A 22,732-nucleotide genomic window follows, 5' to 3' on the forward strand; every position below is an offset into this window, starting at 1 on the left:
AGTCAGGGGTGGGGGACAAAAAGAAGAAATGGACTTTATTTTAAAGTGCCTTTATCCTTCAAGTTTCTGTCCAGGAAGCATTGAGAGAGCACCATAGAAGCCTGCAGGTGACAAGTTGGAGACAGCTTGAGTAAGGCAGTGTTATTTTGATAGCAAATTTCATTTTAGTGTTAGTCTTTTGACGAAAAATTTATTTTTAGTCCTATTTTAGCCATCTGAATAATTTTTGTTTTAGTCAACGAAAATACCAGGTCGATTTTAGTCGACTAAAATCTAATGGGTTTATTTTTTGTGTAATGCATTATTTAAGCAATTCTCAAGAATTTCCAAACTCATTTCATGATATTTTTCAGCTAGAGAAGTCAGGGATGGCTTCTTTTAAAGCACTTTTACAGTTTGTTAAGAATATCTAAATGCTTTAACGTCCATGGTCAGGGCACAGACGTACTTTAAATTTCAAGCCCGCCTTTAGAAAGTAAAAATAGAAAACATTTTTAATGAGAAAAAAATGCATAATCTTTTTTTATTTAAAAAAATGAGACATAATGAGAAAAAATAACCTTTTTATTTTTAAAAAATGTAACCGTAGCTTTAACAAGTGATTGAACAACACTTAGCGCTTAAAATATTTTTCCTAAACCATTTAAAAAATGTGCCAATAGCCACCACTCCCCTTGTATGCACAAAGTATTAGGGGTATAAGTGCAGTAAGTCATAAATATTCTATTACTTATATATCATGAAGCAATAAACACAGTTGACAGATATTGTACACATGCAGCACACACACCCTTGTACATATGTATACCTTTTCTTGGACGTGACCTTTAACTGTATGATCAATACCAGAAGCAAACCATACTGCAAGACAACAAAGTGCATTTGTGATCAAAATGTTTTCAGAGAGTTCCCTGCTGAATTCTGCCTAGCATACGTTTCACCTCAGTCTCTACACGAAAAATTCGTGCCTTGCGCCATAGATTTCTAGTTAGTGCTCGGCTTTGCTGCAGATCCCGCAAGAGCAGAGTGAGGTGAGCACTAATGCGTGCATGATCCCAACCTCCAACATTGGCCCGCAGCTCTCTTAAAATGAGATGCCAGTGGCGTGATGCATCTGCTCCGTCAGTAAGAGACACAAGGACCTTCACCCCAACAGGCTTCAGGGCACGGAGACCATCATCTGACAGTTCATTAAAATAGAGACTACAGGAGAAAAAAAAAAGAAGTACCACACATTTAACATACATCTTTAAAGTAAAGCTAGATTCCAGGTATAGAGTAAAACCACATATACATGACATTTTGCATTTTCTATTTAAAGCTGAACTCTAGGCACATAAAAAGGCACAAAGGCACAATGCAGCTCGATGCAACATACCAAAATTCCCAGCAGAACATTTGAAAATGCCATCAACTGCCACATTGTCTGAAATGTCATTTGTTTTTAACACTCAACTTTGGAATAAATGGAGTTTCTTAAATGCAAAACACTTTCACCTTACCAGTGAACTAATTAATATGTATAAAATATCCACATTCATTCAAGACAAGGTGCATTAAACTTTTTATCCTATGGATTGTGCACAGAATACCAGAACATCAGCTGTGTATGCAGAAACACAATTAGTATAAAATGGGGTTAGTAGTAGTAATGTAGGCTAAAGTATACTGCCTATTATTGTTATTAGTTTTGCATAAAGTATGTAAGGATTAGAACCCCTGTTGCTGTCTGTGTCCTGTCTTATTCACCTATGTAGAATTAGTAGTCACTTGCACACCTATGTCCAATGCAATCAATCCGTCCTTTTATTGACGTCAGATACACATGGCATCACAAGTACAAAGCAACGTTTCGGAACCTAGCATGGTCCCTTCATCAGGCAAGAAGCACAGTGACAGGAATAAACTGTCTTATTCACCCTCGCTTTTGTCTGGTGAGCATTGAACAGAATGTGATGGGAAATCAGAAAAGTTGCAGGACACAAGAACAGAAATTGAGTGTAAATCTTCCAATGGGGTTACCTGTTTCAGGAACTAACAGTGACAATGTATCACAGGGATTTCCTCTTTGTAGAAATTTCCTCTCACTTCCCGTTGCGCCTATGGGACAGGATGTGAAGGGGAGTCTTTCCAACAGGAGAGAGACCACAAAAATAAACTGTCCGGGGTTTTTACCCTTCCCTGCTCTATCCAAAACTAAATAAAACGTATTGGCAAGACATACAATATAAAGTGAAACTAAACTCCTTATACTCATCTCTCCTTCTGCAAAACTGAAAAAATGACAGTATTGTGGTACAAATTACTGAAAGAAAGTAAAAAATATTTATGTACAACATATCCAAATGTGTGTGTATGTGTGGGGAATGTGGGTATTTGTGTGCATATGTGTTTTGGAGGGGAAGCGGGCTTGTGTTGCCTTCCAAAACTGGTGGAGTATATCAGAGGTTGAACATGACAGACATACATCTCTTTCACCCTAGTAAACTAAGTATGTTACAAGAGACCTATGAATACCTCTGTTTATGAATTCTACAAGCTAACATTCAAAATAAATACATTATTAGGATGTACTCACTGCACTCTGTTAAGCGTTGGGTGGATTGCAGCCTCTTCAACAAGTCTGAAAGCCGCCTGGTCATGGATCCCATTGTATGCCAGATTTAATTCCTCAAGGTATTTATTTCTTCCTAAATGATCTGCCAAAATCTCGCCCCCCTTGTCGCCAAGGTCCGTGTGGAGGAGTGATAAGTGCTTTAATGAACTGTTAGATGCAAGGCCCTCCATAATAAATCCCACTCCTTCTGCTGTCAAAGGGTTATTACACAATCTAGGTGAAAAAAGACACCATACAATCAATCCTCAAAACAATATCAAACGCACATGCGCAGTGTGTAAAGCATACAAGTAATAAATGAGTAAGAGAAACATTTCCACCTTACATAGTACACTGTACAGTAAGTTATAAAAGTTTTTTTCCTTTCCAAGAGAAAGGTTTGACAATATTTCACTGCAGTAAAGAAAGTAACCACTACATGCTGTTTTATACTTTAGAAAATCTAAATTCACAAGCATTTCATTATGGTCTTCTGTAATTAAGAAGTGGAGAAATGTGATCTTTATTCCTGTGGGCAGTCACTTTTTTCCCTCAGTACATCATAGATGTGTCATATCATTGATCACAACCATCATGCTGTAAAATAGAATGGTGGTCACAGACAAATAGTTTGTGAAAGTGACATGTACTAGAGTCACATTTTAGATGGAAATAGTTGTTTGGTTATAATGAGATAATTTAAGTGCTTCGTTTTTTAATATCCTGTGTGAGGCACTGTCTGGCAGGGTTGTGAACGATGTATACATGTCATCTAGGTTTCTTATATACACATGGTGAGATGCTCCAATATTTGTGTCTGTTATTGGACAAAATAAACTTTTCGTATTCTCAGATCTTAATAAGATGTGGTCTGGGTTCTGAGGTGAGCCTGGAGGCTTTGGAGAACTTTGGGTGGAATAAAGTCTCCAGTCGTAGGCCCATGTTTAGCCACTTTTTAGTTAGCAGTGCAAAGGCCTTTATATATCTGAGCTAACTTATGCTAGAGGTTCTCTCTCCCTTTCTCTGGCTGCTGTGAGATCCTGCTGCTGGGTGAAAAGGCTGACTACTAACTACTAACAGACTACTAAGAGAGGGTACAATTGCCACCTGTGTGTTTTGGGCAACCCATTATGGGGTACCCTGTTAGCCAGGAACTGACATAAGGTTAGTCAGCATCTCAGGCAAACTGATGCTTTGACTGTTTTATAATATGGGCAAATGATATGGATACAAAGCCCTCCTTTACTGAACTTTGTTTGCTGCTGAAAGAAAGTGCAGGACAAACCTGCCTGAACCTTTTCTGGGTGTACCTGTCTCAAATATGTTTTACTGCTGCCAACACCAGTTCAGCTTCTCCCCCCTACACCTACTTTTGTAACTACATATAAAGTGATTATCCAAGTTAGCCAGACTTCTTTCCCTCACTAGAGTACCCCCCTTGGAACAACACCCCCCACCATTCATTTCTTAAACATTTTTTATTCCTTATTTTAGAGCTGTTTTCATGCTCTCTTGGGGAGGAGAGGGTCTTGTTCTCTCCTTCCTGCAGCGGCAATGGGAGGTCCTCAATCTACAGAGAGGGCGCTGTTCTCAGCACACTGATATGATTCTCCAGATGCCCAGTTTGATTCAACACGGAAGAGGAGCAGTGGCAGGGACCAGAGGGGGACAAGGAGTGGAGAGCTCATGCATGGAAAGAGTGAGTACTGCTATGGAATATTTTTTATGGAGTTGGGTTTTAGCAGAAAGCAATTTAAAGCACACATATTAAGAGTATTAAATTATGTAATACCTACATTTGTGAATTTTGGCCACTGAAATCTTTAATTAAAAAAAATAATACTGTTCCCCTCCAACTGTTGCAAGGTCCACTGGCTTATAACTAAATCATTAACTGTTCAGACGGCAAGACATTACAGAGAGAGTCATTTTATCTTTGCAGAAACTACATTTTACCTGTCTGTGATAACATGCTTTAGGCATGGGTTGATGGCATCAGTTTCCCATTAGTTTGAGATGCTTCTGAGATCATTCAGGATTCATTGACAGGTGTATTTGACCTCCTTCTGACCTGCTTCAAGCAGGTTTTGCACTCCCATAGACTTGTGTAGGAAAGCAAAACCTGCTTGAAGCGAACACAGGTTCTAATTAGAACTGTCTAGACTATTTTATTAAACTGTGACATCAACTAACAAACCATCTTAAAAGCTACAGCACAGCATACTATAAGGGGCAAATTAGGTCCAGTAATCTTACCGTAAGTTGGTAATAGCACAGTCTGGGTGGAGCAAAATGTCTTTTATTTCTCGGCAGGAATTTGGTCCTAGTGAATTCATCTGCAAACTAAAATGAGATGAGATTTTCATACAAACTTTGCAATCAGGAGAGCACTATACTGATTGTGAATTATTTAACAAAAAGTACTGCCAGCTTACAACAGATTTTAAATAGACACAGGAAAAGCGTGGCATGGTTGATTCGTGCTCTACCTGTCAATAAAATAACTCTGTCACTACCACAAAGATTTATTACCAGCACCATTCCTTAATGTGCCAGCTAAAGAACCTGACAATGGAGGTCTGCTTTACAGAGACCAAACTGTCAATTGTGCGCCGACCCTTTCTTTCGTATTAATCTGTGTGTGTAATATCCCAAAACTACCAGAATAGTATTTAAATCAAACTAATATTTTATGACATACAATAAATTAGGCATCATGAGCCTATTACTTATAGTTATCAAGTCTGTTGCCTAAATAATCCCCTCTGCTGCAGATTATCTCCTGATCTCCACTATCCCAGCAGTATGACATGTTCTAAGGTCGCCCACAAGATCATGTCAAACTACAATGCAATTTATATGTAACTGGAGTGGGGGGCAGGTCTATTATACTCATGCTCAGGGAGTCTATATAGATACAAAAATACTATAAAACAGATGGTGTTGGGGACTTGGTTAATGATAACATAAAAACCTAAATTCTACAGGATTCAGCACCTTCCACTTTTAGCTGCCAAGATTTGAATACGAGAATGGGCAAATGTTTATACAAAATAGAAAATCCATTTTAACATAATCACTGGTGCTCATAACAGAGATAAATATCCTTTAGGCACCTACATTCCTAGAGAGCAACCAAACTGCATGGCTATATAAAGCAATTCAAACTGAACCTTACCATTGAAAGCAGTGCAGATGCGTTACCTGTCAAACAGCCTGAGATTTAGCCATGTCAGGAAGGATTGTGAGGCTTATGCAGGTATGTGCACCTCTATGCGCTTACACTTCATAACTGCAGCAGTTTGCTCCCTTTCTCCCAGTGACAGGGTGTCTATTAACGGATTAAGCTCTAGCATAAGTAAAAAGTGTAATATAACCATTTTATAATTTTTTTATGGTACACAGGTTTAATTTAAAAAAACGACTTATTATAAGCTGGCAGGAGAGGCCGGCGTGTTGCTGTACATAACTTCCTGAAAACATTACAGAACCCTGCCTCTGTGCTCCTGATGCAAGCCGTGGGCTGGATCGTGGGAGGAGTTATGCAAATATCAAAATGTTTTGATAGGTGAATGTCAGTCTGGAGGACTGGGTGTTCCTAAACAGGCTCTATTTGCATGCAGACCATCCTAAGTACTTTCACATGTTATGTGAAGTCTCCATGATTTAAAAAATTGAAATCCAATGAAGGAAAGTGGAGGGCCATGAACATTCAGTGCAATGGTCACATAAATAGAGCACACATCTAACAATGGGAACATAAATGGACTGTAAATGTCATACCTAAGCTCTTCACTTTTATAAACACACAACCCTTAATTGGCTTCATTTTCATGCCATCTAATATTGTCACTTAATGTAAAGATTATTTCCTCACTTCACATCCTGGCATCTTCTCAGCAAGTGAGATAAAGTATGGATGGCATCAGGATCTAGATGGCAGTTATAGAGGTTGATTTTCGAAACAGATTTCCGGTTATCTCCCATTACCGCAGCCACAACAGTACACTTGAGGGGCGTCATGCGGACAGATGAGAGATCCAGTTCTTGTACTGAACTGACCAAGCCAGCTGTGAATCCTTCATTCTGAAACTCATATAAAAAGAACAAAAAGTCCATGAGCTCAGAAGGTGGCAACTTCCGAAGACTCCAGCGCAGCAGATGCTTTTTCAAAGCCTTTGTGATTTCGAATGCTGCCATGTTCATTATTGAACAGCCAAGTTGGTCCAACATAGCGCGATTTTGGCGTGACAAAAGCCCTCCCATAAATATAGGGAATAACTCAAATGCTTCATCATCATCTTCCTCTGCTAGCTGAGAAGGTCCCTCCCTACCAAGGATGCTGGAGTTTATTTGGTCTAAAACATCATCGTTATAAGAGTCTTCCTCCCTGAACATTTCTACAGTCATAGTGTGAGCTATGTTATCACGACTCTGCCCAGTAACCTTTCCAAAGAGCCGAGGAACTACACGCAACAGATTAAAAAGAGCGAAGATGCGTAGAGGAAGAAACTTTGACAACACATTGACTACTGCAACCACATCTTCTCCAGCTTTACTGATGATCTCAGTAACTTCTTTTCCCAGACGCTGCAAAGCAGTCTTGTTTTCTCCCAATACAACATACAGTGCAGCAAGGTACTCCTGCATAGCAGGTATTGTAAAGACAAACAAGGTCTCTTGGCCCGGCTTGACGCAGGGTGTCAGAAAGAAGCGGAAGGCATCAGACCGGAAGACATTTAGAAGATTAAGCTCCTCCTCGCTGTTCATTTCCACGTGAAAACACTTTGTAACATCATCTTCGGTGAAACGTGTGCGACGTGACAGACAGCCTTCATATGCCAATTTACCTACAGTGCGTGCTACATAACGCATTAGAGATATCTTAGAGGGATGTGTTATGTCCAGCACTTCTCCAGCAAAATTAAGTCGCAGGAAAGCTGTATAAATTCCAGTCAACGTCATAGGGGGGTCATCTGGTTTGGTATAGTACAGTAAGTGTAATGTTGCACAGGTTAGCCAGCAATAGGAGGGCAAGAAACATGCTGCAGACAACTGGCCATGATGTTCTAAATTGCGACTTAGCATCTCTGCCAGATTTTCTGTCTCCCGAGGATCTGCACCTTTATGGCCTAGGCGCACTTGGAAATACATCTTCTGTAGCTCCATGTCAGAAAAGCCACAAATCTGTACATACCGTCCCACATACTTTCTGGGAATTCTATTAACAGCAGAAGGACGGGTGGTGACCAGGAGTTTTGCCTAGAAGAAAAAGAAGCATTTACTGTTACAATTATCTAATTTTGCTTAAAAAGAAACACATTTAGGAAAAAAAAAGAAACGACTTACTTTACATGGTCTCAAACATTTAAGGAAGATAATTACATCTATAAAACTCTAGACAACTGGTGATTTAATGCGCTTACTTTCCCCCCCCAGCCTTAGGCTAGGTTCACCAGATCTGAAAATGGTGTGAACCTGCCCGCAGTTCCAGTGCATTCCAGACCAGAAAAAATAAGACATGCAGTATCTTTCTGGTCTGGAATGGACTGCGCTGGTGTGAACCAGAAATATGCCAGAAATAGTGTAGGGATACATTAGAATGCATATTGGGTCTGGAAACAATGTGGTCTGGTCTGGAGATGATCTGGATGTGGTGTGAATGGGAACATCCTAGTAAAATGATTCAAAGCATTTCCTTTATACAAAGTAAAAGGACTGAGACTAGTGTCATTAACAAATGCGTAAACTGCAATTAAAAAGGTTCCGCAATGAAACTCCCACAAAAATAAACACCTCTTACTATAGCCTCTCAGCTGGTGAAAGGCACACGTGCTTTCTGAAGGCAAGCATGCCTCAAGAACTTTGCTGCCTCGTGATCAACCACAAGATGATCTGTCTCAGGGATAGAATCAAAGACATCTGCGGCACAATTAACCATTCATGTACATGCTCTGCTGTTCCACTAGTTGACTGCCATGGAATGGCACTTTCTGATGCCGGTAACAAGGCACATAGAGGAATGCCATAGGACAATATTAAGGAATAACTAAATTTTTAACCAAACTTGACACATTGTTATACGTTAATGGGTTCTTTATCTTTTATCACAAAGATATGGTCATATTCTTATGTGATTTGAAAATAAACATCACAAACCCCCTGGTGCAAGACAGACACTTCTCAATGTCAAAGCAAAGATACAAAAGACATCAGCAACATGCCTTGGTATATGCCAACTTTATGTCACAGGTCTACTCCCATGGAACACATTATACATTTGGAACCATTAAGGTTCCTCATCAAGACCACTCACCATCACTTCCTTTAACTGAATCATTACAGAAACCCAATAGCAAACCTGGCAACTCCAGAAATGCAGCATTTAAAATATGATGTATTACAATGCAACATATAACATCTAAAGGAATATCATGGAACAATGTTACTGTATTGTACCATTATGCTGGTACATAAACAAGATTTACAAAAAGTTCTAACCATCAAAATGTGCATTGCAATAATTGTAAACATAAATGCAAATTATTATAAAAGTGTGGCAAAGAGTATGTCTATGTAATCATTAAATGAACAAAAAAAACAGGGCAGGACAAATCCCAGGAGCCAGGTAAGCTCCTCAAAGCTTGCGGCTAGCTTCTGAGGATTTCTCTAGTTATCACGGAGCTGGCTCCTAACAAAAAACTGCTGGCTCGTGGACTGGACAAATTGGCTCCCCAATTCCTTACTAATTTGTCCACCCGTGTTAACATAAAAGCAGGAAACCGAAAACAGAAACCTAGTCTGTAAGCCAAAAAAATCCTAGACATTGTTCTTGGAATTTGAGATATAAAAAAAACAGAAAATAAATCAGAGAAATCCATGACCACTGAAATGTGGCATATGTCATGGGTGGACTACCTTTTAAATGTTTCCCTCATACTTGGCCACATAATTGTGAATAGACATTTACTAAACAAACCATATTTTGCCTCAGTCTCACCTCAGGAAGCATGTATCCCCTCAGAAGGTTCACAAGGATAGCTGGAGGAGGCATGGCTTCATTTGGATCACTGCACAGCTCAGTGTTTGCCATCCTGAAATCTAGGTTCATCCACTCTAGGCTATTGAGAATGAAGAGTATATTGGGATTATTTGACAATGTGGGTAGCAGATCTCGTAGATGAAGATATTTTCTGCCAATTAGTCGTGTCAGTGACACAGAGGCAGAGACCTGAGACAGATCTTCACAAGAGAGCGGAATAATCAGCTGGAAATCAGCCCCGCGTTTATTGCACCAATCCAATACAAGTTTTCGAATGAGGGTGCTTTTTCCAGTACCAACTGTGCCATACAGAACTACAGTTCGTACAGGGTTTCCAGAGGAATCAGCTTGGAACAACTGAGATACAGATATACTGCGAGGACACTGTAGGCTCTGCTGCGGAGTCTGGAAAGTCGATTCAGACAGAGGACGCATGATGTCTTCTATGGAGCTTTCACGAATAACTGGATCTACGTGAATAGAATTCAGAGCAAAAGAAGGCCCAAAGTGTCGTTCCTCACTTGGCAAACAAGTAAACCAGGCATATAAGCGGTCCCGGTGCAGCTGAATGGGATCTATAGCAATTAGGTAGAAAAAAAACAAAAGTTATCATGTTTCCTAGTAAGTATTGATAATCTGATATTTAGCAATATTACTGGAGTATCTTGCATATAAATCTTGCATATTAATATTTAGCATTTTATATTTAACCAGCAGGTGGCACTGAAGATCTTTATTTGTACAAAAAAAAAAAAGATATCTACATGTAAAATATATTATATCCTTGTTTCTCAACTGGTGGGTCGCGACCCCGTGTTCAGTGGGTCGCAGTGTGCCTTGCGCTTTTCTAGGCGAGAGGCTTCTCAACCTCCCCCTAGCGCAGCACTGTTAGTTCTCCTGCAAAGCAGCCATTCATATGCTGCTCTGTGCCGAGTGTCAGCTTAAGGTGGGGTGGGCTGGAGCTATGGCCGCGAGGGAGCTCCATCCATACATGCATTGCTTACAGCTTCCTCGCATGTCCTGTAGAGGTGCCTGGACCAGAGTGACGTCACGTTCTGGCACCCGGCATCTCCACAGGGAACGCAAGGGGGTGGAACAAGCAATGCAAACATGAATGGAGCTCCATCACAGCACAGCAGCCCACACTGGACTTCAGGCTGGGGATCCTCTCCAGTTCTTGTAAGGTATGGAGACTGGGTGGATCTTAAAAAAAAATAAAAAATTAAATGTTTATTTGGAGTATATATATATATGTGTTTGAGATTGTGGCTGTGTGCATCTGTTAGTGTTTTTGAGGGCCCGTTCACACTATTACAGTACGTTAATCGAACAGCCCTGTGCGCTTAACGCACTGTACCGTGAAATTGCGCGCTCTGGTGTGGGATGAGCGTTGCATTGCCATTTATTTGAATGCCACCCCTAACGCACCTTCCGCCCACAGTTTAGTCACCCGCCCCGGAACGCGATTGGGTCGCAACTTAATGACCAAAGACAAATGGGGGTCCTGAGGTTACACAGGTTGAGAACCACTGTATTATATAAAAAGTAATATAAAACATTGCTTTAAAAACCTAAAGTCGCAAGATAATTGTACAGCCTCTGTGAAATTTCCTACCAGCAAATACTGAGTTTGAATGGTTGTCTAAATGTTCTATTCAAATGATATCCATACAGGTTGTTCTTTACACTTTATAGCTGGTGGTAGATCTGGTGGAGTTTGCACAGATTACTGATGTTGTTTTACTGAACAATAACTTACTACAACTCAGACCCTTTTATTCATCCAGTGCACCTAAAATAGTAACAAGGATTTTCCAGAGATTTTTCGCTGGTTATGTAACACATGAAACCCCAAAGGGATTAATATGATCTATAAAAGCTTTTTTCTTTATTTCACCACCAAAAAAAGCTTTTTTTTTCAGCATTAGCAGCATTTAGATTGTGGCAAGCCATCTATTGCATACTAGCAATGTTTTCTACCTGTTTCCACCCCATTTAGGCTCCTGTAAGGCACAGAATAGCAGACTAGATGATTGGAGAGAGAAGACGAATGGCGCGCACTCCTAGAAACAAGACAGCAGGAAATGGGTTAGACCAGTTACAGCAGCCACAGATTTAATGATCAGGTACATTGATAATTCTCACCTTCTGGGGTCTCTGTTCAGTACAGACAGACATACTACCTGCTGGTGTTTGTTTATTCCAGAGAATCGGTGTATCTTATCAGTGAGAAGTCCCCTCCTTTTTCCAAATACCCCCAGCCAAGACACAGAGCGGCTACACTGCATATTTTTTCACATTCGGGAACAAGAACTCGCAAAACAACCACCTGGGAATAAATAACATTTTAAATCATACTTTAGAATACACAAACATTTTCATAAAAGCTACAGCTTGTCCTGCACTCAGGAATTCTGTTACAGTTTATGTGTATAGATCATTATGATTAGTACAATTTGTCGAGCACTACAAAATAATGCACAGTCCCCTTCAAGGGCATAATCTCTCTTTATTTACATTGTATACTACATTCATAGACTTTTCACAGAAGAACTCCAGGATTTTTCAACTTTAACCCTTGCAGTGCGCAAGGATTGAAGGCTTGTTTTGGTCTAGGGGCTCAAATTTAAAAAAAAATATTCACCTGATCCTTGATCCCGCCTGGCTGCAAGACTGGTCCCCTCAGGCTCTTCACCCCTAGGCTCCAGTGGTCTAAGGATCCGTGACGTCATCACATCTAATGCAGGCCCATTAGACGTAAGGATGCCACAGGAAATATCACAGATGAAGTGAAGGGGGAGAGAGAGGTGAGTGGACACTGCTGCAGGACTAAGAATCAGATGAGCATGACTTCATTTTCACCCCTAGACCAAAATAAGCACTCGATCTTAGCAGCACGGAGGTAGCCCCACTGCAAGGGTTAATTTTTTTTAAAAACTGGAGATCTTTTTTAAGGCCTCATTCACACAGCTTAGAGACGCGCTGTACAGATCCGTGCGGCATGCTCGGCCGTATCAGGCCGTTCCCGAAAAGGACAGGTGCTGCGTGTGATTGTATGCAGCAGCCTGTTCTTCTCTATAGGAGGACGTGGCCGTACGCTCACCTAAGCCGCTTAGGCTGCAATACCCATAAATCAGGAGCTTTCCCCCACAGTACTTCTATTTTACCACAAGATGTCCTCAGTCTTCCAGCATTCTTTAACGCAGAAGATTAAAGGAGAACTATGGGGTAAGTGGTTTTCCCCATAGTTCTCCTAAGGGTCACGGGAGGACACAAACTAGCGTCCTCCCGTGCCCCATAGCTCAGTATACCGCGAGCTACAGCTCCCGGTATACTGAGACCGCCGCAGCCAGGACGGATCCCGACATTACTGTCGAGATCCACCCAGCTGCGTGACTGACAGCTGGCTCTGCCTATCTAGAGGCAGAGCCAGCTGTACCAGCCCCCTCCCCCGTACGTTCCACCAGTCAGCGCTGGAGGATCGGTGTGGGGAGGGGGGAATCCCTGCAGGGAGCCGTGAGTGACAGTCACAGCTCTCTGCAGGGACATGATCGAGAAGTGAGCGAGCAACGGTATGTGTTCGCTCACTTCCCGATCTATTGAGTCGACGTGTGACAGTTTAAGTGAAAATCACTAACCTCATAGTTCTCCTTTAAGGAATACATGAATGAGTGTCATGGCCCCACCCTCTATGGATATGTCACCACCATGCACTTCATTCATAGTTTATTGAAGCAGAGAGCTGCACTGATGTCCTTATGAGGGATGGAGAAGAGTTTGAAGAGGAAGAAAGGAAGAAGACCTACCATGTCACATGACCAGCCTGAAGACATCTGAAAAAATAAATAAAAATAAAGCAAAACATACACTGTAGGGAGCCTCTGGTTAGGGGGGGCGGATGGGTGCTGCGGGGTTCGTAACTCGTGAGTTGTGCTTGAAATACAAGAATGTCCAGTACATTTTGGCTAATAAAATATGCAGCTCTAGCTCTGCCTTTCTTTATTGCCTCCTCCTCATACTCATTCAGCTGTGCAAGTCGATATCCTGCTAGTCTTGTCTGAACAGCAGTGAACCAGCTATCTGAAACCCTGTAGACGTACACTCAGCACCTGCTGGTCATAAAAAGGTAAATGTCAAATATTTACAAGCCTAAAAAAAAAAAAATCAAAAACTTATTTTTACTTTTGAGGGCCCAGTCACACCATATTCAGTGCGTCCCGGTGTAGTTTGTGCCGTGTTGATGCCATTCATGTCAATGGCACCGCAGACACGCCTCCCGCCCACAGTGCGATCGATCGCATCGGAACGCGAGGTACAGGAATGCCCTTCGTTCCAGTGCTATGCGATCTGAAAAAATGCTGCATGCACTATCGCACTGCACTGGAACACACTGGATATGGTATGACTGGGCCCTCAACACAGTACATAAATAAGGGAGATGTACAAAAAACCTCACTATTTATTCCCACTGAAAAGACGGCCATCGTAGTAAACATATATGTGCTCTAGATGATGTTTTTATGTTACAATTGTGAGAATAAAATGTACTCTTCTCAATAGTTGCAGGTGTCACGCGCTGGCTCTATAGTTCGAGAACCGAGCGATCACAAACCTCTGATCGATTAGCTCACAGCTTCTCCCTGCAGAGAGCCGTGACTGTCAGGGATTCCCCCTTCGCTCTCTCCAGCGTTCACTGGAGGGACAGACAGAGGAAGGGGCGGGCACAGCTGGCTCTGGATCTAGAGAGGCAGAGCCAGCTATCAATCAGGCAGCGGGGTGGATCCTGACAATATTATCGGGATCCTTCCTGGCTGTAGTGCAGCTCTGCGTTTCAGTGTATAGAGGGCAGTAACCCCCTATATATATACATATACACACACATTTTAATAATGCACAGCAGCACAACGCACGGTGTATGTGATGTGGTGCACCTTGGTACTTTGGGCTCTGCTGTACAATGTGTTGGTGATATTCACAATGTATAGCACTGCAATGCAACACACAGTTGCACTTCAGACAGTTGCATTATGCACACATTTTAGCGCACATTGCTGTAACGCACAAGTATAAATGGGCTCTAAATGTTTTCAATAGAAACTCTGCCAGGTTTAATTATTCACAGCTAAGCATTACTGTAATGCACCACACATACATTAGTGTGTTGCAGTGCCATTCATTTTCAGTGGCATTATTGTAGCTGCATGGCAGTGTATTGCAACATATGGTAAAGCACTACAGTTTGTTGTGATGCCCTGCGTTACCAAAAACGGTGCATGTGTAATTTTTGGTCCGTTGGGTGGGAGGCACGTGTGGAGTGCCATTTAAATAAATGTCCCTGCAATGCACCTCTCGCAACAGAATTTGTCAGCCTGAAACCGAAAATGACTTTTTTCCCACCTTTCATAATTTTAATTTTTAATAATTGTATTGTAAGCACATGGCTCTTGAATAGCTTCAGCCTGGGAGTGACAGCTGCTAGTGGCAAGATTCCACAGAAGGCAGCAAAATGTAAATACAACAGGTAGTGGGCGGGTGCAATAGCCAACCTGCTATTAGCCATTTCAGATTTCAGAATAGCCAATAGCAGTCTGGCAATTGCACCCGCCCCCCTGCTTGCTGTGCCCTCCTCCCAGCATGGAGGAGAGAACTAGGGGATCCAACTAATCAATAATGAGAATAGTTGACAACTATTCTCATTATCGATTATATTATCAATTAATTGATTAGTTTGTTGCAGCCATAGAATGGGCTTCCTTACTGCAATGCATGTTTACATGTGTGTGTTGTCCACATGGGACTGGGTAGGTGTGAATAGTGATGAGTGGGAACTCAGTTCACCTGAATTCCCCCAAGCCTGCTCAAAACTGTGACCACCACCCCTTCCTCCTGACCCAGTCAGTTGTGGAGAGGCGCATTCCCTGCCTCACAGCTCTATGTTACAAAGGGGCAGGGAATGCTTCCCCCCCCCCACCACTGATTAGGTTGATAGGAGGGAGTGGTGGTCACAGTTTTGAGCAGGCTTGGGTGCACTCAGAGTTCATACCAAGCCCAGCCTCATCACTAACCCTAAACAACGCAAAAAAAAAAAAAATCTTATAACCACACGTGGACTTTGTTTTTTTAATTTTTTTGTAACATTTCCTATATTTTTTCATTGCTTCAGGTTGTTCTTGTTCTCCACATTCATAAGATTTGCCAGTAGACAGGAAATATCTCTGGTCTCAATTATATGAGGTTCCGGAGTCTTTTGTTTATTTTGATTCATACTTTTGTTTACATTTAGCTTTACTTGTTTTAGTTTTAGATGTACTTTGTTTACAGGAGGAGATGGACCTCCGTTCGTCTATCCCCTCCCCGTTCTATAAGAGCGGGAGTGATGCAGATTGCATCACTTCCGGTCACATAGCTGGCATTGCTCGGCTCCTGAAGCCCAGCTACAAGCTATTAAAGTGTGATCTGCACTTCAATAGCTTATTTCCAGTGTAAAGGTGACACTGGGGGTCTTTTGGTCCCCCAGCATCACCTTAAAGAGTACCTGTCACCACCATCTGCTATCACATGGGGGGCTTGTAATCCCCCTATGTGACAGCAATCAAAGTTAAAAAAAAAAAAATTAAAATAAATCTAAAAATAAGTTTACATTTTTTTTAAAGTCCCCCGCCCATCACCACGTAAAACACACGTCGGGTGCACCTACGTATGAAAAGGACGAACGCACTACACATGTTGGGTAGCGCCGCACACGCCGGAGTGAGAGCAATAATTCTAGGGCCAGTATTTTTGGCTATCCCTAAACTGATGACCTGTGGGGGCTTTTAAAGCGTCGTCTATAGACTTTTTCGGATACTGAAGTTTGTCGCCGTTTCACGGACGCACACAATTTTTAACCTGGGCATGTTGGGTATCTATTTACTCGCTGTAACCTCATCTTTTATATTTTATTTTTTAAAAATTGGTATTTTATTGTGTTTTGGGGCATTTAAGTAAATTTTGCACTACATTTTGGGGTTTGATAAGGAGTTGCGCTTATATCGTGCAACATAAAAATTTTCAACTGCCGCCATTTTATTCTATAGGGTCATTTCAGAAAATGTATAAGGTTTGGGGGTTTTAAGTAATTTTCAGGCCTAAAATGTGGAATATAACATGGGTGCAAAAAATGAAGAAAAAAAAGGCCTCAGTCATGAAGGGGTTAAATATTGACAACTTCCCCTTAAAACAGGAAATCCATCAGCCTTCAGCAGATCACTATGATAGGTATAACTGCAGTAGATAATGAGTGTGCGTCCTATATTAAATATTTAATCTCCACCCAGAGTCAGCATACTTCGTTCCAGGAACAGAAGAGTTAAAGGCGGGGTGTTTACAAGAACAAGAAATCAGAACGCAAGGCTAATCTTCATTTAAAATTATGTAATTCAGCAGAAAAAAATGTTGCAAAATCACAAGTACAGCAGACAAACATAAAACCTTCTACCCCCAGCAGAGGGAATTTGTGCTCCTCGTCGGCCTCAGATATCAATTTGGATTTCCTAGTTTTCGGAGGGCAGTGGAAGGAAAAACAAATTGATGGGTGTAACACCTTGAATCACTCTGCACTACACAGGACACGGCATGATCGCTGAAATTGCTTCATGTGGAGCATACGGCAACCTTTTTTTAGTTTTGGATATAGTGGGGAGGATTACAACCCCCATCAGGTTTTTATTGTCTGGGCCCACACTGGGGAGACTCACCCTCACTATTTGTCCTGGTGACAACTGGAACTGGAACAGAAAGTCATTGGAATTTATAGTTGTCATTGAAGGAAAATATCTTCTGGTAACATCCTCTAACTTTTTCTTGATGTGTTTCTGGGACAGGAAGTAAAGGGAAATCTCCACATTGGAAGACCGCCAGCAAGAAAACCTGACAGAGTTTTAACCATTCATCATTTAAAAAAATGGGCTTTAGATATAGTTCAAAAAGAATCACGGGTTTGCTTCAAAAGGAACCCATCACTTTGCACATTTAGGGCAAAGTTAGAGGTTCCCTCTGCTTCCCCCCCCTTTACCCCCCATAACCACCACCTGATACGTAACATCCACATGCACCTCCGCTGCTCTGTTTGCCTTCTGAAACACTGAGATTGTTTCCTCTGTAAGATCTGTTGGAGCTTACACAGGAGAGGAACTCCAGCTTCGTAAAAAGGCAACCCTTGCAGTGGGGCTACTCCGGCACTGCAAGGGTTAGCTGCCTGCTATGGTCTAGGTGCTAAAATAAAATAAATATACTCCCCTAATGCCTCCGGTCGGATGCTCTTAAAGGGCCAGTGGCTAATGGTTGATTTTCACTCATCCTCATAGTTCGAGCCGACGTGTGACAATGAAAATGTCACAGGTCGCTCGCTCACTTCTCGATCATCTCTCTGCAGAGAGCCATGACTGTCACTCACTGCTCCCCACCTCCCCAATCCTCCAGCGCGTCAATCACGCAGCTGGGTGGATCCAGACAGTAATGTTGGGATCCGTCCCGGATGCGGTGGTCTCAGTATACCGGGAGCTGTAGCTCGCGGTATACTGAGCTTTGGGTCACGGGAGGACGCTAGTTTGTGTCCTCCCGTGACCCTGAGGAGAACTATGGGGAAAACCACTTACCCCATAGTTCTCCTTTAAGGTTTTTCATCTAGAGACAGAATTGATGCAGCCTCAACTCCACCAGCTTGCAAAATATAGAGTGTATCTAAAGGCAAAGTTTTTTTAAGTTTGTAGATAGAGTAGTGATGAGTTAGACCCTCTATCAAGTTTTTATTGCGGTCTGTGTCATCGCTGGGGAGATATATGGAAAATGATGGAAAATCCAGACTTTTAGAGTTGTCACCAGAAGAGGAAGTGAGAGTAAATCCTCCAATAGGGACACCTGTTGCAATAACAACTAAGAGGAGAATTTCCTCCACTTGCTAAAGGATTCTTCTCACTTCCTGATGCTTCTTTGGAACAGGAAGTAAAGGTAAATCTCCAGAAGGGGACACAGATGGGAAGAGATAAACTGACAAGGTTCTAAAGACTTCCCAATTCTCTCCAAACCTAGAAACAACACATTCTGGTTATACCGGCCAAACATAATGTCTGATCTGCTCTTTTATTTACAAAATAAAGAGCCAAAACCTGACACTTGTAGAGATCACTAAACCCGGGGAGGACAGAGGTCATTATAATAAAGATTGGGGATTTGTACAATCCATTATTACAGTAAAGGGACTGACAGCTTGATGATACAAGTGACTTATGTTTTATGTCCAGGGACAAATCCCTGCTGCATCATCTCCGCCAGTTTGCACAATATAAGTGCAGGAGTTTAGTTTTCACCATCAGACACATTATAGAGAAAATGTGAAAAAATATGTATTACTATCACTGCACAAGCAAACGTTTGCCAGACACACAGCAGTGTATGCATTCCCAATCTGCATTCTAGTTTATGAATGGACTCTCTTCACAAGAACTCAGTGTACTCAACACAAGACGGTTACCGATCGTTATCTTGTCACTTCGACCCCAAGCCTGCGGCCCGTCTTCAACACACTCTGCTCAGCGCCCGCCCGCACCACTCTTCTCTATGTAGCGACTTCCTCCCTGCAGAATCTTGTGGTTCTCTGCCAGCATGGCGAGCAGAAATGACGCGGCGGAGCATATAATAAGTATAGGAGGAGCCGGGCATGGAGACAAGAATAGACAAGAGGCGGAGGACGGATATAGTTTATGGGCATTGCAGAGGATGATTGTGACAGCTAAAGTGCAGTAACAAGTAGTCAGGTCTCAGTAGACTTTTATGAGAGGACAAAATCATGCACTGTGTTTAGTTATTAGGACACATATTGGGGGGAGTTTATCAAAACTGGTGCAGACAGAATCTGGAGCAATTGCCTATAGTAACCAATCAACTTCTAAACTTCTATTTCCAGTGTGAATGATATAAGGAAGCTGATTGGTTGCTATGAGCTCCAGATTCTGCCTGCACCAGTTTTGCTAAATTCCCCTCCATTATTAATTTTTTTCAACATGCCTGTATGAGGTTCAGGAGTTTGTCTTTTTATTTGTTTACTTTGGGCCTTTTGGTTGTTTACTTTTGACCTTTAACTGGGCATACACTTTATATTTTTTTTTCTTTTTGAACACACTTGTATGAGGTCCGGATTCTTTTTTTAAATTTGTTTATTTTGATACATACTTTTGTTTACATTTAGCTTTACTTGTTTTACTTTTGTTTACTTTTAGATGTACTTTGTTTCCTTTTTTTTATACATACACTTTATATTTTTTTCATTCATCTCTGGGCTGAACAAAAACAAATATAACAGATTCCTCTATCTACACTAAACAGTGTGGACGGAGGAATCTCCTGCTGGTGTACTCGCTGGTCACTGTTAGCTCAGACATTTTCCATCCAGCTCCTTTTTTATTGTGATCAATTGATGCCGGAGCTGATAGGAGCACCAAGTGTTCGAAGTTCAGGCAGGTTCATCAACAGCGAGCAAAATTTTGCACGGTGTATGGCAGGGGTGGGCAAACTTGGGCCCTCCAGCTGTGGTGGGACTACAATACCCATGAGGCATTGCAAGATTCTTACAGCCACAGACATGACTCCCACGGACACATGCATGACGGGATTTCTAGTTTCACCACAGCTGGAGGGCCAGAATTTGCCTACCCCTGGTGTATGTCCAGTAGACATGTCCATGACTGAACATTTTGTTTTCTTTTAATTTCATTTTGATTCAAATTTTTGTTTTCAGTTTCTGAAATTCGGATCCGTTTGATATTCTGAATTTGGATCGATCCAAAGTTAATTTCCGGAAATTCAGATCTATTTGGATGGAGGTTAGTATGTTCTTAAACATGGAAAATAAATTTAAAACAACCAAACAGCGTGGGGTCCCCCCAAATTCCTACCAGACCCTTTAGGTCTGGTAGGAATTTTAGGGGGACCCCATGCAAAAATCCATTACCAGACGCAGGAGCAGTGGCCTGGGAGAGCAGGAAATTAGGGGGACAATCATGTGGCTGGCTGCACCATACCAAGCTACTTGCCCTCAACATGGGGCAGAGTCCGCCACCTTGTTCACACTCGTCGCTAATGACAGCTCAACCCCTGAATGTAAACAAAGGGGCGGAGCAAGTCCATCACACACCGTATGAATTTTTTTTTGGGGGGGGGGGACCACACTCGCTTGTTTTGTTTTTTTTCATATGTAATAACATATCAGTTCATTCCGAATCTATATCAGACAAAATTCGGATGCATTAAAATGTTTGTTATAAAAATTTTGGATATTAGAATTAGAACCCATGTCAGGTTTTCACTGCTATCCAGGCCCCGATAAAAAGGGTTCTCCTCAGGCTGGATTCACACCACCTACGTTGTGTTTAGAATTTGTTGAATTACGTTAAAGGAGAACTATGGGGTTAGGACCTTTCCCCATAGTTCTCCTAAGGGTAACGGGAGGACACAAACTAGCGTCCTCCCGTCACCCAAAGCTTAGTATACCGCGAGCTACAGCTTGCGGTATACTGAGACGCCGCAGCTGAAACGGATCCCGACAAATATGTCTGGATCCACGCAGCTGCGTGAGTGACAGCTGGCTCCGCCTATCTAGAGGCAGAGCCAGCTGTGCCCGCCCCCTCCCCCATCCGTTCCGCCAGTCAGTGCTGGAGGATCGGAGCGGGGAGGGGGGAATCCAGCCCCTCCCCTGTCACGGCTCTCTGCCGTGACAGGATCGAGAAGTGAGCGAACACCATTATGTGTTTGCTCACTTCCCGATCTACTGAGCCGACCTGTGACAGTCTCATTGTCACAGGTGGACTAGAACTATGAGGTGAGTGAAAAGCACTCACCTCATAGTTCTCCTTTAAGTTGTCCCGTAAGGACAAATAGGCCATCCCTTGAAGAGAAGCAAGTGGTATCCTCAGCTGCCTGGCATCCTTAGTCTCTAGAGCAGGTTTCAAAGGTACAGTAGCTGCTTTTAAAGAATGCATCACTGTTCCCTCCAGCAGGGGAAATGTCAGCATGAGAGAATATACTGTTGGATTGATCTAAAACCTGATGTCAGTGCATGGAGACATTAATGCATTGCTTAGTAATGTCGGTGCATGGAGACAATAATGCATTGCATATTGATGTCAGTGGATGGAGACATTAATGCATTTTTATATTGATGTCAGTGCATTGAGACATTAATGCATTGCATATCAATGTCAGTGGATGGAGACATTAATGCATTGCATATTGATGTCAGTGCAGGGAGACATTAATGCATTGCATATTGATGTCAGTGCACGGAGACATTAATGCATTGCATATTGATGTCAGTGCATGGAGACATTAATGCATTGCATATTGATGTCAGTGGATGAAGACATTAATGCATTGCATATGGATGTCAGTGCATGGAGACATTAATGCATTGCTTAGTAATGTCAGTGCATGGAGACATTAATGCATTGCATAGTGACATCAATGAAATGTGCATTATTGCATGCATTTTGATTAAACTAAGCCACATCTATTAAGCCTCTAACTGTTCTCCTTTCCCGTGTTTTTATTAATATCTAACATAGTACAGCACTCTAGAATGTGAAGGGAAACATGAATGAATTCTACATAGTACACTATATAGCCAAAAGTTTGAAAACAGTTACAGCATACAAAGACATTTAAGACAATGTGTGCTTCCAACCTTGGTGGTAACAACTTGGGGAAAGCCCTTTTCTATTTCAGTATGACTGTGCCCCTGTGCATAAAGTCAGCTCCATAAAGACATGGTTTGATTAATTTGGTGTAGAGGACTTCCAGAGGCCTGCTAAGGCTGGGCACACACCTTACAACCATCGCAAGACTTCTGTCTTGCGATGGTTGTAAGGTACTTAAAAAAACGTACGATCTGCCTATGTTGCATAGGCAGATCGTACTTGCGATGATCGCAAGCCACGCCCCCTGTGGGGCGGGCTTCCGATGACCGCAATGCCGAACGCGCAGTGTACGCTTGCGCACACCGGCCCGTGCGGCTGTTATCGTACGGACATGCCACAAACCCGCCGAACATCGTACGATGCTCG

General features: G+C 42.1%; 1 protein-coding gene across 1 annotated transcript; it reads right to left on the reverse strand.

Moving 5' to 3' along the window:
• Positions 1-570: 570 nt before the first annotated feature.
• On the reverse strand, positions 571-21,556 carry NLRX1 (NLR family member X1). Its single transcript, XM_018572694.1, has 8 exons — positions 21,512-21,556; positions 11,894-11,967; positions 11,619-11,701; positions 9,597-10,213; positions 6,474-7,858; positions 4,853-4,939; positions 2,579-2,830; positions 571-1,203 (listed from the first exon to the last, which is right to left on the reverse strand). Exons 1-8 carry the CDS (start codon positions 21,554-21,556, stop codon positions 900-902), a joined length of 2,847 nt encoding a protein of 948 aa, XP_018428196.1. The 3' UTR covers positions 571-899.
• Positions 21,557-22,732: the final 1,176 nt, after the last annotated feature.

This window comes from Nanorana parkeri, unplaced genomic scaffold (assembly GCF_000935625.1).
Source record: "Nanorana parkeri isolate BGI_ZX_2015 unplaced genomic scaffold, ASM93562v1 scaffold2110, whole genome shotgun sequence".
Lineage (NCBI taxonomy): Eukaryota > Metazoa > Chordata > Amphibia > Anura > Dicroglossidae > Nanorana > Nanorana parkeri.

What these genes read in the sequence shown, in the direction of transcription:
- NLRX1 (XM_018572694.1), bottom strand. Translation starts at nt 21,556, where the DNA reads ATGGCCTATTTGTCCTTACGGGACAACTTAAAGGAGAACTATGAG. An exon ending in ACTTAAAGGAGAACTATGAG is followed by an intron (nt 11,968 to 21,511) that starts GTGAGTGCTTTT and finishes ATTTATTCCCAG; the next exon opens with GTGGTTGTTTTGCGAGTTCT. An exon ending in AGAAGATGCCAGGATGTGAA is followed by an intron (nt 4,940 to 6,473) that starts GTGAGGAAATAA and finishes ATCTCATTTTAG; the next exon opens with TTTGCAGATGAATTCACTAG.